This window comes from Sesamum indicum, linkage group LG2 (assembly GCF_000512975.1).
Source record: "Sesamum indicum cultivar Zhongzhi No. 13 linkage group LG2, S_indicum_v1.0, whole genome shotgun sequence".
NCBI classification, from domain to species: Eukaryota; Viridiplantae; Streptophyta; class Magnoliopsida; order Lamiales; family Pedaliaceae; genus Sesamum; species Sesamum indicum.
Window position 1 is genome coordinate 11,639,184 of NC_026146.1, and position 12,988 is coordinate 11,652,171.

The following is a 12,988-nucleotide window of genomic DNA, read 5'->3' on the forward strand; positions in this document are numbered from 1 at the left end:
GAGTGTTCTCCTCACGTTGAGATAAAAAAACACTAGCATAGCATTTGGATTTGTTTCCTAAGTGTTTTGTTGTGTTTTGTGGAGATATAGAAGAAAACAAAGATAAATAATAAATATGTGTTAGAGATAGTATGTATGTTTTGGATTTATTTTTGGAGATAATTTAAAATAAGTATTGTATATTTAACATTGTATTTTGGGAGACAAAAATTACTGTTAATTGTCAAATAATGTCTTTTTTTATATATATTTATGTATATATGTGTGTGTATATATATATGTATTTATGTTAAAACAGTTAAAAAACACCCAAATAATATATTTTTATATAATAACAAATATTGGATATATTTTAATTCACTTTGGACATAACTTGAAAATGAAAACAAACATAGTGTATATCATTGCGTTCAACACAAAAAGAGAGAAACATTATAATTCCACACATTAATGAAAAGCAATCTGCATGAAACTAAACAACAAAGGAAGAAAAATAAAGAAGATACATATCGAAACACTTGATCACGGAGCCCTGAAGTGGTTGGAGCTTGCTTATGCACACTGGAAGCCAGAGGGAACCTTCTTGCCACAATAGTTCAACAGCAAGCTGAGGGAAACTGGGACGTTAAGGTTAATGCCGAGGACGTTGGCCTTGATGGCTGTGCAAAGGCAGACGGCGGCCTCGAGATCGGCCAATCCACCAATGAGTGAGCAGCAGGGGGTTTTGGGTGGGGTTCCTACCACCAGATGGACTAAGTCATTGAGCAGGTTGGCGCACACACCCAACTTGAGGGTATCTTTTGGGCACTTGGCCTTGTGGCCATGGCCGTGGCCGTGGCCGCCCCCGCCACTAGGAGTGGTCTTGGGTGGTGGAGGGCAAGGAGCATAAGTTGCGCTCACCATTGTGAAGAAGAGCAGATTGAGGAGAAGCAAGAGGACAGTTGATGTGGTAGCTCTTGGAGCCATTTTACTTGGAAAGGTTTGAGAAATTGGCTTGAATGTAGGTGTGTATTGTACTTCAAGGCCGTGTGTGATGAAAATATGTGAAGTGGGTTGGGGTTTTATAGGTGAAAAATATGTTTTCTTTTTCTTTTTTTTATTAGGGGTGGGGGGAATGGTAGGGAAAATCCATGTGGGCAGATTGGTCCATCTCGTGTTTTCGTGTCACATTTAAATGTGTATTTTATAATGTGAGAAGGATATATTTCTTATATGTATTACTATTACATTAATATGTGATACAAAAGTGTGATAGAAGATTCAAATCGAGTCATAAATAATGTAAAAACAAGGTGGACTTTCAAGCTTGGAAGATAAGGGTTTGGGGTTGTGAAATTAAATATATAATTGTGTGAATTTCTTCTCTCCTAGAAATAAAATTAGTGATGGATGATGAGTTGATTCTTGAGGAATTATTCGATGGTTTCACACTTGCAAGTTGATACAATGATTTTTATGATTTTTGTCCCTAATGAAGGATGCTGGTCCAAGGGAACATGAGGTAAGAAATATTTTATCATTAATTCTTTTTTCTTTTTTAATCAAATCAAGTGCAAGATCAAATAGGTTCTTGATCTGTCTGTTCTTTGGATATTCATGTTATGAAGATAAACAAAGCCTAGCAGCTGTTTGAAACTCTGGCTTTTGTGTGTATATACCCAAGCTCAATATCCATTTTACTAAAAAAAAAAAAAAAAGAATTACTCCATATATTGTAAAGATCATAATTTTAAAATTATAATATATTAATTTTATATTCATAACAGTAAAACAAGATCGATACAAAAAATTAAGTTTTCATCATATATATAGTTAATTAATATTTGTCATGATTTTAACTATAGACATATATGTTATGATTTTTAACTGGGTTGATGTATTGGTCTTGTTTGTAGAAACAAAAGTCTACAGTAGTTGTACAATCTTGATTAATTAATATTTGCCACACGTTTTTATATTTACTATAGTAATTAATATCTTAAGTAATATTTCTTCTAGAGTGTTTAGATATTGTATAAGAAAGAGCTAAATACAAGTTTGATTTAATAAAAATTTTATGAATATTAGAATTTTTTTAAAGAAATGTTTGTCACTATATATTAAATGACTACAATGCTAAATATATTATATATATATTTAAAGAAATGTTTGTCACTATATATTAAATGACTACAATGCTAAATATATATATATATATATATATAAATATCAATAGACGATAATTTTTATTTTGTCACTTATAATTATTAATGATAAAAATTGTATATAAAATTACCACTATAAATAATTAACAGCATATATAATGACAATACAAATTATGTGACAAAAATTATTTGTTATCACTATACATCGTGGTCATATATATGTATAACATCAATTGCCTTTTGTACAACTTTATGCACAATTATTTATCACTAATTCTTGTTACTAAAAATTTTATGCAATAATCTTAAAACCATGAAATTTATTATCATGACAAAGTAAAATTATTTGTCCGGTTAAATAGTATTTTTGCTCCTACAAGTTAGGTTCATTTTATTTTTGGTCCCATTTATAATGGGATTAGTACTTTTAGTCCCACACCATATAAAAATTAACATTGTCGATCCCCATCCACTTTTTTGTCTACAATTTAATGGTGTATGTCACATGCCTAGCACGTGACCAGTAAGTATTTTTTATTGGAGGAATAATTGGCCTTTCTTCCAACGGTAGCATATTAATGTTCCATTTGGTCTGCATCTTCACTTGTGTAAGATATGATTCTTTGTGCTGCTTCTGCATAGCTTCAACTTACAGAAACATGGGAAGTGATCAGATTCCATTTTTGTGAGTGAAGAGATAAATCCCCTTTTTTTGCCCTAATTTTCTTCAAGTTTGCTTTTCTTCCTCAAATATAGTTATATTTGTCCCCAAAAAGTGGTCCAAGCTAGAAAACACGTCAATCTTCCCTCCAAATAAAAATACTTGACGACCACGTGTCTAGCAATATTAAATTGTAGACGAACAAATCGAGAACCAAAAGTGTTAATCTTTGTAACTTACGGGACTAAAGGTGTTAATCTGTAATGAATGAGACCAAAAGTGAGATGTGTCTAATTTATGAGACCAAAAATACTATTTTCCTTTATTGTCCCAAAATATCTAATTAGTGCCAATATTGGAAATGTTACGTGATCTTCTTTCCCCGCTAATCTTCTATTTTTTTGTAGTAAATTTAGTGCTACATCAAAATATGATAGAAGACCTCCAAGAGTAAAACTCATGAACGGTGACAATAAAAATTCATACCACCCGATAATAATTAAAAGGACAATCAATCTCATATTTACGCAATGCCCTCTAAAGTTAAGTCTACTTATAAAAACACCCGGGCCCTCTGTAAATTATAGGTACATCCCCTAAAAAGATATTAGTGTAATGTATCTCGAGAGAGTATTTACGTAAAATTTTATCATTGAATAGGGTGTACATTTGTAATTACAACAATCTCTAAGAGTAATTAAGCCTAACTTCAGGGGTATGAATGTAATTTATCCTAAATATTATCATAGTAATAATAATATTATGTGTGTGCTAAGTTTTTTTTCCCTTTGGGGGTGGGGGGCTGTTTGGATTTATTCATTAATTTCCAAAGCTGAAATATAAAATTCTAAAGGAGTTAATAAAATCCTGAAATCAAGGAAAATTTTGCTTATGAGAATTTGAGTAATCAGTGGCTGAAAGAGTGAAGAAGCAGACACTATCAGATATTGCCAATATCAGTGCGGCTGGTCGCAGGACATGTCATCATCAACTCGCCCCTTATGTGCTAATATTGCATGTCTAATTATTATCTTTTATCTTTTATTTTAATGAACAAAGAGAAACAGAAAAACACAAAACCAAGAAACATAAGAGGAATGCATACCATAAGATGAAACTTTTTAATTCACTTATGTGTAGTAATTAAGTCTGAGAAAGTTAATTTAATTGAAAATTACTTCCAATATATATATACACGGAGAAATTGCAATTTTAGTCGTATAATTTAAAGAGTGACATTTTTTGTCCGACATGAATTGATTTTCGCAATTTAATCCGATAACTTTAAATTTTGGCAATTTTTATCATCTTTTGCACGAAAATTGCATGTGACCATATATGACCAATTAAATTGTAATTTTAGTCCAATAAATTAATTTATACAAGGCCAAAAATGCCAACTATCTTAAATTACAGGACTAAAATTTTATTTTTATTAGATCGTCTGCAAGTTATATACAACTAATATCGTCAATGTTTTAAAGTTAGAGAACTAAATTGTAAAAATCAATACATACCAAACTAAAAATACCATCCCTAAATTATAGAATTAAAATTCTATATTTTTCCCCATATACACTATCAGGATTGAATAGCATCCAAGTTAATTCACGTGTGCTTACAGTTTGATTTCTCAATCTTTTATAGGGTATATTACTGAGGTTAGGACGTTTAATGCTTTGTATAAGGCTCTTATAAAATTAGTGGTCCACCTCTTAAAATTATAATTATAATTATAATTACATTCTATATTTAGTGGCAAAGTGTGGATTTGTTTTGAAAATATGATTTTCTCAAAGGACTAATTAATAAACTTAATTAATTTAATTTCTTTAGCTAGTTAAGATTTCACTTGAATTATATTTTGAATTGATGGATTCGAATTTTATAAAAAAAAAAATAATTAAATAACCTTATTGTCTATTGTGAAATCTATTGATATTCAATAAAATATAATTAGAACTAAAAGTTGCAAGATTTGAAATCTTTTTTAATTTTTAATTATCCAAACAAATCCTTAACGAAATGAAACTTTAAGTCCTTGTTTTCATTTAATTGAACTTGAAATAAATGCAACTTCGGGGGGTCGAGCAAAAACCTGTTCTTTGATACATAGGTATAACAGAAATTCTTACACAAATTAAGTTTGGTTGAACCAAATCAATTACATCGTACTTATATATATTTGTCATGTGATTGATTACTTACTTCAAATGTACAATAATTACACGATAAGTATATTGTATCTACTATGTGATTGGTTCAAATTTGACCAAACTTAATTCGAATTAAAATTTTCTTAAAATATACAAGCAAATCATATGATCATGTGAGTATATTCCTGTTTCTGATCCCCGTCATATTATAGCCAAGATCTAACACGCTTTTAGCATATGATGATATTTGGAAGTATTGAGAAAATTAATTAATTTTGGCTTGATTGTCCTTAATATACTCGACTAAGAATGTTTACTAGGACAGTTTAATTTTGAACAACTTGACGATTATTAAAGTATAATGTTTAATAATTAACTTATCATATGTAAGAACAAGAACATTCCACGTGTGAGAACAAGAAAAAGGAAAAATTAAAGATGTTTTGTGACCATTGTTTTTTTTTTTTTTTAAAAATAAGAAAGCAGGAGTGGAGCCCACAGACCCGTCAGGAAAATTGGGCCACTAAATATTTTTGTCAGAATTCAAATGTATAATGTGGGTGTAATAATATTTAATTTTAATCACTAGACCACAACGATGAATGATTTTGTAATCATTGATCGAATGGATAATATCTCATACTAATATGATGGTCTAAGACACCTTAGCCTTAAAGTCCGCTCCAGCCATGATTTTCAAATGATAGTGATGTGTTAGAAAATCATTTTGAATTAAAAATTGTGAACGCGTGCAAAAGAAATAAGAAAAAAAAATATGTATAAAACACAAGATCACGTATTCCACAGTTCGCGATTTCTTAAATTAAGTTTTTACAGGTGTCGTTTAAAATATTTTTATGTGATATTATCGATTAGGGAATGATTGTTGTAAGCACCTAGCACTTATAGAATTGGAGTTAAAAATCCTGTCAAAAATTATAACTCGAACGTATTATAAACCAGATCCATTTTCAACTTCTGAAATAATTTACCAAACACTTTTGAGACCAAAATAATATATATATATATATATATACACACCATAGTTGGGAAAATTCTTGAATATGCATGAAACATTAATCATGGCTTATTTTAATAACAAGAGAGTGAGAAAAAAGAAGTTGACATGATTAGTATCACGGGTTTGGTATCTGCTGACAGTGGACGAGGTGTGGGGCCTAAGTTCACATTCCAAATCCATGCATGCACCGGGCGTCGGGTTTACTTCGTCGCCGTTGACGCGAGTGCGTGGAATGAGTGTGGTTATGCCATGCAGCGGCCCACGGGTTTACAAACACATTTGGCTTCATTCGTGGACATCCACTTAACTGAGATAGGCAACCTCCCAACTTGCAAACATTACATCAATCAGTTTCCGAGTGATCTGCGTATCTGGCCGACACTGATTACACGGGATTGTAGATCAATTACGTACCAAAAGGTGTTGTGTTTTATTTTTTAGTTTTAATTGTTATTGCATAAACAGTACAAGTAAATAAATATAGTATTTAACCATAGTTCATTGATATGGTTGAAAATGAACATCCTTGCTAACTAGTCATGCAATGATTTGTTGGTCGTAGTTTTTGCGAGCGTAGCCGAAATGTTTATTATGATTTTAGTAGTATTTTCTCTGGTATCTGTAATTGTCGACTTCGTAATCTCCTTCTTAAATCTTTCTTTTTATACTATGTAAGAACTCGATCAATTGCAATCTAATTGTTGCAACGCTTTTCTTCCTAACAATTTTTATGGTGCAACGTCGCGTTTTGTGGTACCATCAAAGGACCCTGCATCTCTACAAGTTGTGGCTTTTATTTTAAAAAACCAATAATGATGAGTATATCATTACTTATGTGCAATCTCTAATCGTCAACACATAGTTTGCATTCCACAACAGAGTCATTCTTTATTAGTTTGATGCCACATCCTGAGAGTGTGGAATAACCAGGCAAGTCGTTGATGGTCCACATCAAAGCTTCAACATAAACTTTTTATTCTTAGATGTAACATCATCTTTTCATAACTTTTTTAGTTTCTTAAGTAACGGTTGCAAATATAGATCTATCACGTTCACAAGTTCTTTCGGACCAACGCTAAGTATAGACAATAAGAAATTACCTTTTTTTCATGATGGAGGCAAATTATAGAGAATTAACAACATAGAAATTTGAGAGATGTATTAAGAAAGTACTTTACACAGATATAGAAGCTTTAATGCCATTTAAAAATATTTTTAGAAGAGTTTTTTAGAGCTTAGGGTCGTTCCAGCATTCACTTGAGGAGGCCAAAAGTATAAATATTGGATATGAATTTATTTTGATAATAAAGTTTTCTTATTAAAACTTTTTTTTTATTTGTTTATTTTCTTTCTTCAAATTTACTTACCCTCATAGGTAAATATTTGTAATTTGAGTTAAAAAAAATTATTATTATAAAACAAGAGTAAATTCTATATAAATGTATAACTGTGTGCTATGATACTAGTACAAATCTATGTATTTATATCTATGTATTATTATAGAATACACACATATATATACTTGTATGGAATTTACTCTTGTTTTATAATTATAATTTTTAACTCAAATCACTGATATATTTTTAGGACAGTATTCTAAATTTTTAATGAAAAATAAGTAAAAAAAATTAATGAGAAATTTTCTATACCAAAACTCAATCATAAAAATAAACTCATATACAATATTTACAATTTGACCTCCTCAGGCGAACACCGAAGTTTTGTTTATCATAATCAATCTAATTTTATTTCTTAAACATTATCTTTCAATCTTTATAAATATAATTAATATTAACTTCTCATATAATTTAATTTGACATAAATATGTGAGCCAATAAATATAATCAAAATTAATAGAAGAATTTCACATTTAAATAATTTGATAAATATAAGATTTACATACATTTCTAAGTTCATTTTCATTCCAAATCTTGGTTCAATCTTTTTTCTTTACGAATTCAGAATCATCGAAATGAGGTCTTAATAAAGCCCTCTTCTTCGTTGTAAAAAGTGCGAAACAAGAAAAGACTATAAAAACTGCCAACATATTATTTTCCAGGCCTACACTAAAATGGTCGAAGCCACCCATAAGTTTGTCCATTTCGGGCGCTAAATCATTGGATACATGTGTATATAGGAGTTCAAAATTGTTGGTAAGCTGTAGAATATAGCACCGAAGGAACATGGCCAACTCAATCTGGAAGCAGAGCTATAGAGGTAAAAGAAAAGCAATGCCATAGGCCTGTAATGTGAAAAACTCGACCATGAACGTTAACCGATAATGTTTCTTCATTTGCAGGCTTCGGCTCCCCCACTGACATTTCATGTGGAAAAACATCGAGCATCTACCATCTGTTCCTCAGAGTATCCGAATTGCTTGATAAAGTCACATGTCAGAAACAGACCACAGATATGCTTCTCTCTCTGTAGCTCTTTTTTCGTTCATCCGTTTAAACAATTCCTTCTCGTATCCTACAAGAACAAACAATGATTATTTCTTAGTGGCAGAAAAAACTATGTCATGCATTTTCTATTAGACATTCATGTGTACTGGGTGCTGCTTCCAATATTCTCGTGTTTTATGATTCAAGATAGAGCCGGTGTAGGGCATCAAAATAGCAAGAACAGAGACGACAACAAGCATACAGAGGTTGCATAAAATGCTCATCATAGAAAAAGAAGCACTGAATAAATTTCAGTAAACGAGCTTACCATTACTGCGGTCTACACCATCCCAGTGTCTGCCTGGTTTGATCCCATAGCGGTTTGGTGCCGCATCCAGTCCCCGTCTTATCCAGCTGTGACTTGGGATCTCCTGGGGAATTATGAAGCCGGACTCTTTCATCTTCTCATTATCGCCTAGGTCTGGAAGAACTGGCTCCAAATGCTTTTTCTGAAATTTTGGCAAATCAATTTAGAGAGCATGGAGGGAGCAATAGCCCAGATGGTGTGGAAATCTAAACCATAACATATCAATTTCAGTTAAGAATTCAAGTATACTCATTTATACAAACAGAAGATTAGCAAATGGCTGCGGATGCTCATCAACAGAATAGAGCAGATAGGATTATCAACTTGCCTTGACTAAGTGTGCCATGGGATCACCCCATCGAAGTCTTTCCTTCAGCATAGCATCAAGATCAGGGTCATCCCTGCAGTAGAATTCACAACATATGAAATGTATTCTACATATGAAAAGGTTACGAACTCAAATAAGGGTGAAAAAATCAATTTAAGCACATCAATTAGATTGGAGATAGCTATACCACTATCACTGAATTTAGAAAATTACTACATGACAATATAAACTACTCCATACTTCACATGAGGGGAAAAAAGCTAATTATAGATCGTCACCATATATAACCAAATTGAATAACATATGGACTCAACTCCACAAAACAATTTAATTTAATCCCAACATTGTTTCTGAATTCTTTTAAATTATCAAGATAATACAAATACTTTTCTACACCATTTGAAATAATAATAATAGAAGGATTTACACCAAAATCTCTTGTTTTTTTCACTTTTTGACAGCACATTTCCCTATAACCAACTCATTCTTATTATACAGCCTCCACATGCATCAGAGATTGTGTTCTGATGCCTTGAAAGTTTTTTTGGAAGAGGTAATAATATCAATCATATTACAAGTCCATTATTATAACACTTCCTAATAGCTCCGGCACAGGACCAGCTTGGAGATGTAATTGAATAAACACAAGGCAGTATTTAAACACTTCGATCCATGAGAAACAAACTGCCTTGCTCTGAAGAGTTGAAGTAGAGGCTGAGAAGAAGTGGCCAACAGATGTTGGGAGATTGAATACAACAATTTAACAAACCAAGTAAACACATTATTCACCATAACCAAATATCAATTACTTCAACCAAGTAGCTGCATAAGGCACATCGTTCTCTTTTCTATTTCTGTTGTGCATGTTTCTCAAACTGATGCTTTTGTTTCCAGAATGCCACAAGTCCAAAAACCTCAGGATATGTATATAGAATAAAAAGGAATCATCAATGAGTTCAGAAAACCTGAATTAGCACATTCCAAATTCGGAAAAAATTCTTTGTGATTGCCATCATTATTCTCAATTAGCATGGCTGTCAATTACTTTTTCTATTTCATATTAAGAATTACCTGCCACGAGCAAATGGTTTATCCTTCTCCTTTTCTATCTCTTGCAATCTAGCTTCAGCTTCCCGCTTTTGAGCTAGCCCTTTTCCCCATTCCAGCTTTATTTCCTGAATGCGAAAAATTGGTCATAACTTGAATTACAATCAATAATTACCATTATCTCATTACACGGCAAGTAAAAGCACTACTGCTTATGCTTTATGCTACATCAGCATGAAGATGAAAGAAATCACATCACAGGGATTTCTAAGAGCATATGCATTAGAGGAAGAAACAATGACATTCATAAATAAGAATCACCAGACGCTTTTGGAACAAATAATTTCCTCGTATTTAAAGCTAGATGCACAAACATTGTTTAACTAAACCTTCAGTAGTTGTTAAAACGCCAAGTCTAATAACTTGCTTAAATGTTCAAGTCCAAAAACATACGCCCACCATCCGAAACTGAAATATCCTATCAAATTGCAGAGAATTTCAGGTGAGAATTGAAAAGTCAAAGTTTTGTCTAGCTTTACAATATTACCTCAAACGTAGTGATTGGAAGTTATTAGTGTTAAATCACTTTTTTAAGTGCAAAGGAACTTTTGGAAATATAATATCTATATTAGGAAGCGGAGTCTTATTTTGAAGCTTCTAAAGGACATGACGGCTTCCATTTGGGATAGGAGTAATATATATATATATATATGTATTTATTGGGACAACAAGGTATAAAAAAGAAATGGGATAGCTAAAGTTCGCCACATATGTTTATGAGATAAAAAAATAATACATCCATATTAAACCCAAAAGCATAAGCAGAAAAAGCCAACTACGAAGAAGTCAGAACTTCCTTTATTAGCACTTCGTCATAAGATCAAAATAACAAACACAACAAATTTGTAATTTATGATGATTAATACCATCAGCATCAAACAATTACTGTTATATCTATTTAGCACATGATATGCTTCAAAGATAAGCAGTTTTTGTCAAGCACGGATATATCATCTTCATTTCAACAATGCAAACTAATTGGTATTTCTAGACCAGTAAATATTATTTATGTAATATATAGAATTCCAGAACATCAGTATGCTTGTTTCTATTATTTAGATCCACAAGTTTGCTGACAACTTGCCAGGTCTAAGTACCGCATTTCATTTCCACGTGTAGTTTTGTGTACCAACCTAAACAGGAAGAAACTGAACTTAGGCTAAAATAGATAAGGCAGAGGTACAAAAGAAGAAAAGGACGCAGTTGCTCATTTACTCAAGATTTGAACAGAATATTTGATGGGACGGATGACCTGTCCCCAAGATTTCGAGGAGCCTTCATGAAATTAAACGCTAATTTACTCCAGACGGCTACCAAATAAAATTAAGTAACGGAAGGAGAATTCTTATCAGCTAAACCTGTGGTGTGCGGATGGTCTCCTGATTTAGAAAGATCATACCCCTTCAGATACTCTAGATCCTATTTGATATAAAAATGAGGACAAGTAAGAATCTACTCTCAATTCCACATCACATTTTGGAAGTAGTAAAGCTTCTCCAGCACATCACCAGCTCCATAAGTTGTTGGTATGCAACAATAGGCTAATAATGCTGGTTCTGCTGAATGCCATAGACAGGGATGTTAACAGCTGCAATGAACTCAGTGTTGATGTTGGATTAGATGATATCCCAGAACCCAAAAGTTAAATTAGAAAATTTGCACCTAGAAAACCTGAGAAGTGAAGTAATTATTGTGGTAGATCTAGCATGACAGAAACATAAGCACACTCTTTAAGAATTCAGGTAGAGTTTCTAACTCTCCCATCTATGGTGCAACAGAACAAAACAATGTCGTACACACCAGATTAACCCAGTTCTCTCAGTTGAGGTTCAATGTTAACTCATTTACCCTACACCAGAGAATAATTTTCTTCTAATCATCAGATGAGAGTGAATAAAATATGGTTAGAACATACAGGTGAACATTTCACAGTAACAATAAAATCAATCTATCTGATTAAATAAAATACATTTTGTAATTTCATGGTAGGTCTGGCAATCCAGACACTGGGAAATCTTAGACTTCACATCAATACCTCTAACACAACTTTCTATGCATCTGTCCATTACACTAAGAAATTGCAATTCCCATCACTAACACAATAACCACATAAACTTGGCCAAGACTGATAAAATGGTTTTTCCCCTCTGCGAGGTAAAATATAGCTCAACATACAGAGAGGGACTCTGAAAGAGAACCTGTCCGCTGTAATAACTGTCTAAGATGAATTAGGAAATTGAATAATCGGAAGACAGGTGGGATGCTGTTTAACTCGGGAGATTGACAATATAGCTACTCGCTTTATCAGCAATAGGATCAATGAAAATCATCCATTAACAACTAATGCAAAAGACAACATTTGTCAGGCCTCCTTTTGCACATTCCCTAGCCAGCTAGATGGCAAAGACAACAAAGAATAGTAGAAATGGATAGATATTTACAAGATTTACAAATACTGGCAGATTTCTATTTGGTAACCTCAAAGTTTGAGATTGGGAATTTTTTCCTCTTGTAATTCCATCCACAAAGACAAAGAAAAAGAATCAAAAAGCTGCCCAAAAAGCAAGAAGTGGGGAAGGAAGATCAGATGAAAAGGGTGCCAAGTTTCTGAAAAATTAGTCAAACATCTTAAGTGCATGAGAGATACAAAAAATGGCACCTTGGGCTTCTCTTCTTTCTTCAATTCTTTCTTCTGAGACTTCAGAAACTCCTCCTTTGACATACGTTCCCCTGGAACATTAAACAGAGGGGTTATAATATACTTTTTTGGTTAACATAAAATAGAGGGAAGATGATAAAGAATTTTGGCAGACCAGTTGT

General features: G+C 32.4%; 2 protein-coding genes across 2 annotated transcripts in view; both read right to left on the reverse strand.

The window, feature by feature from the left end:
* On the reverse strand, nucleotides 374–1,041 carry LOC105155833 (14 kDa proline-rich protein DC2.15). Its single transcript, XM_011071806.2, has one exon. It carries the CDS (start codon nucleotides 964–966, stop codon nucleotides 553–555), a length of 414 nt encoding a protein of 137 aa, XP_011070108.1. The 5' UTR covers nucleotides 967–1,041; the 3' UTR covers nucleotides 374–552.
* The window catches only part of LOC105155834 (BUD13 homolog), a gene marked incomplete in the record, with an annotated part of 8,895 nt that continues 3,805 nt past the window's right edge, over nucleotides 7,899–12,988 (reverse strand). Inside the window, 5 exon segments of the mRNA XM_011071807.2 lie at nucleotides 7,899–8,454; nucleotides 8,695–8,875; nucleotides 9,062–9,134; nucleotides 10,133–10,236; nucleotides 12,828–12,898. Of these exon segments, the coding sequence (XP_011070109.1) occupies nucleotides 8,369–8,454; nucleotides 8,695–8,875; nucleotides 9,062–9,134; nucleotides 10,133–10,236; nucleotides 12,828–12,898 (515 nt within the window).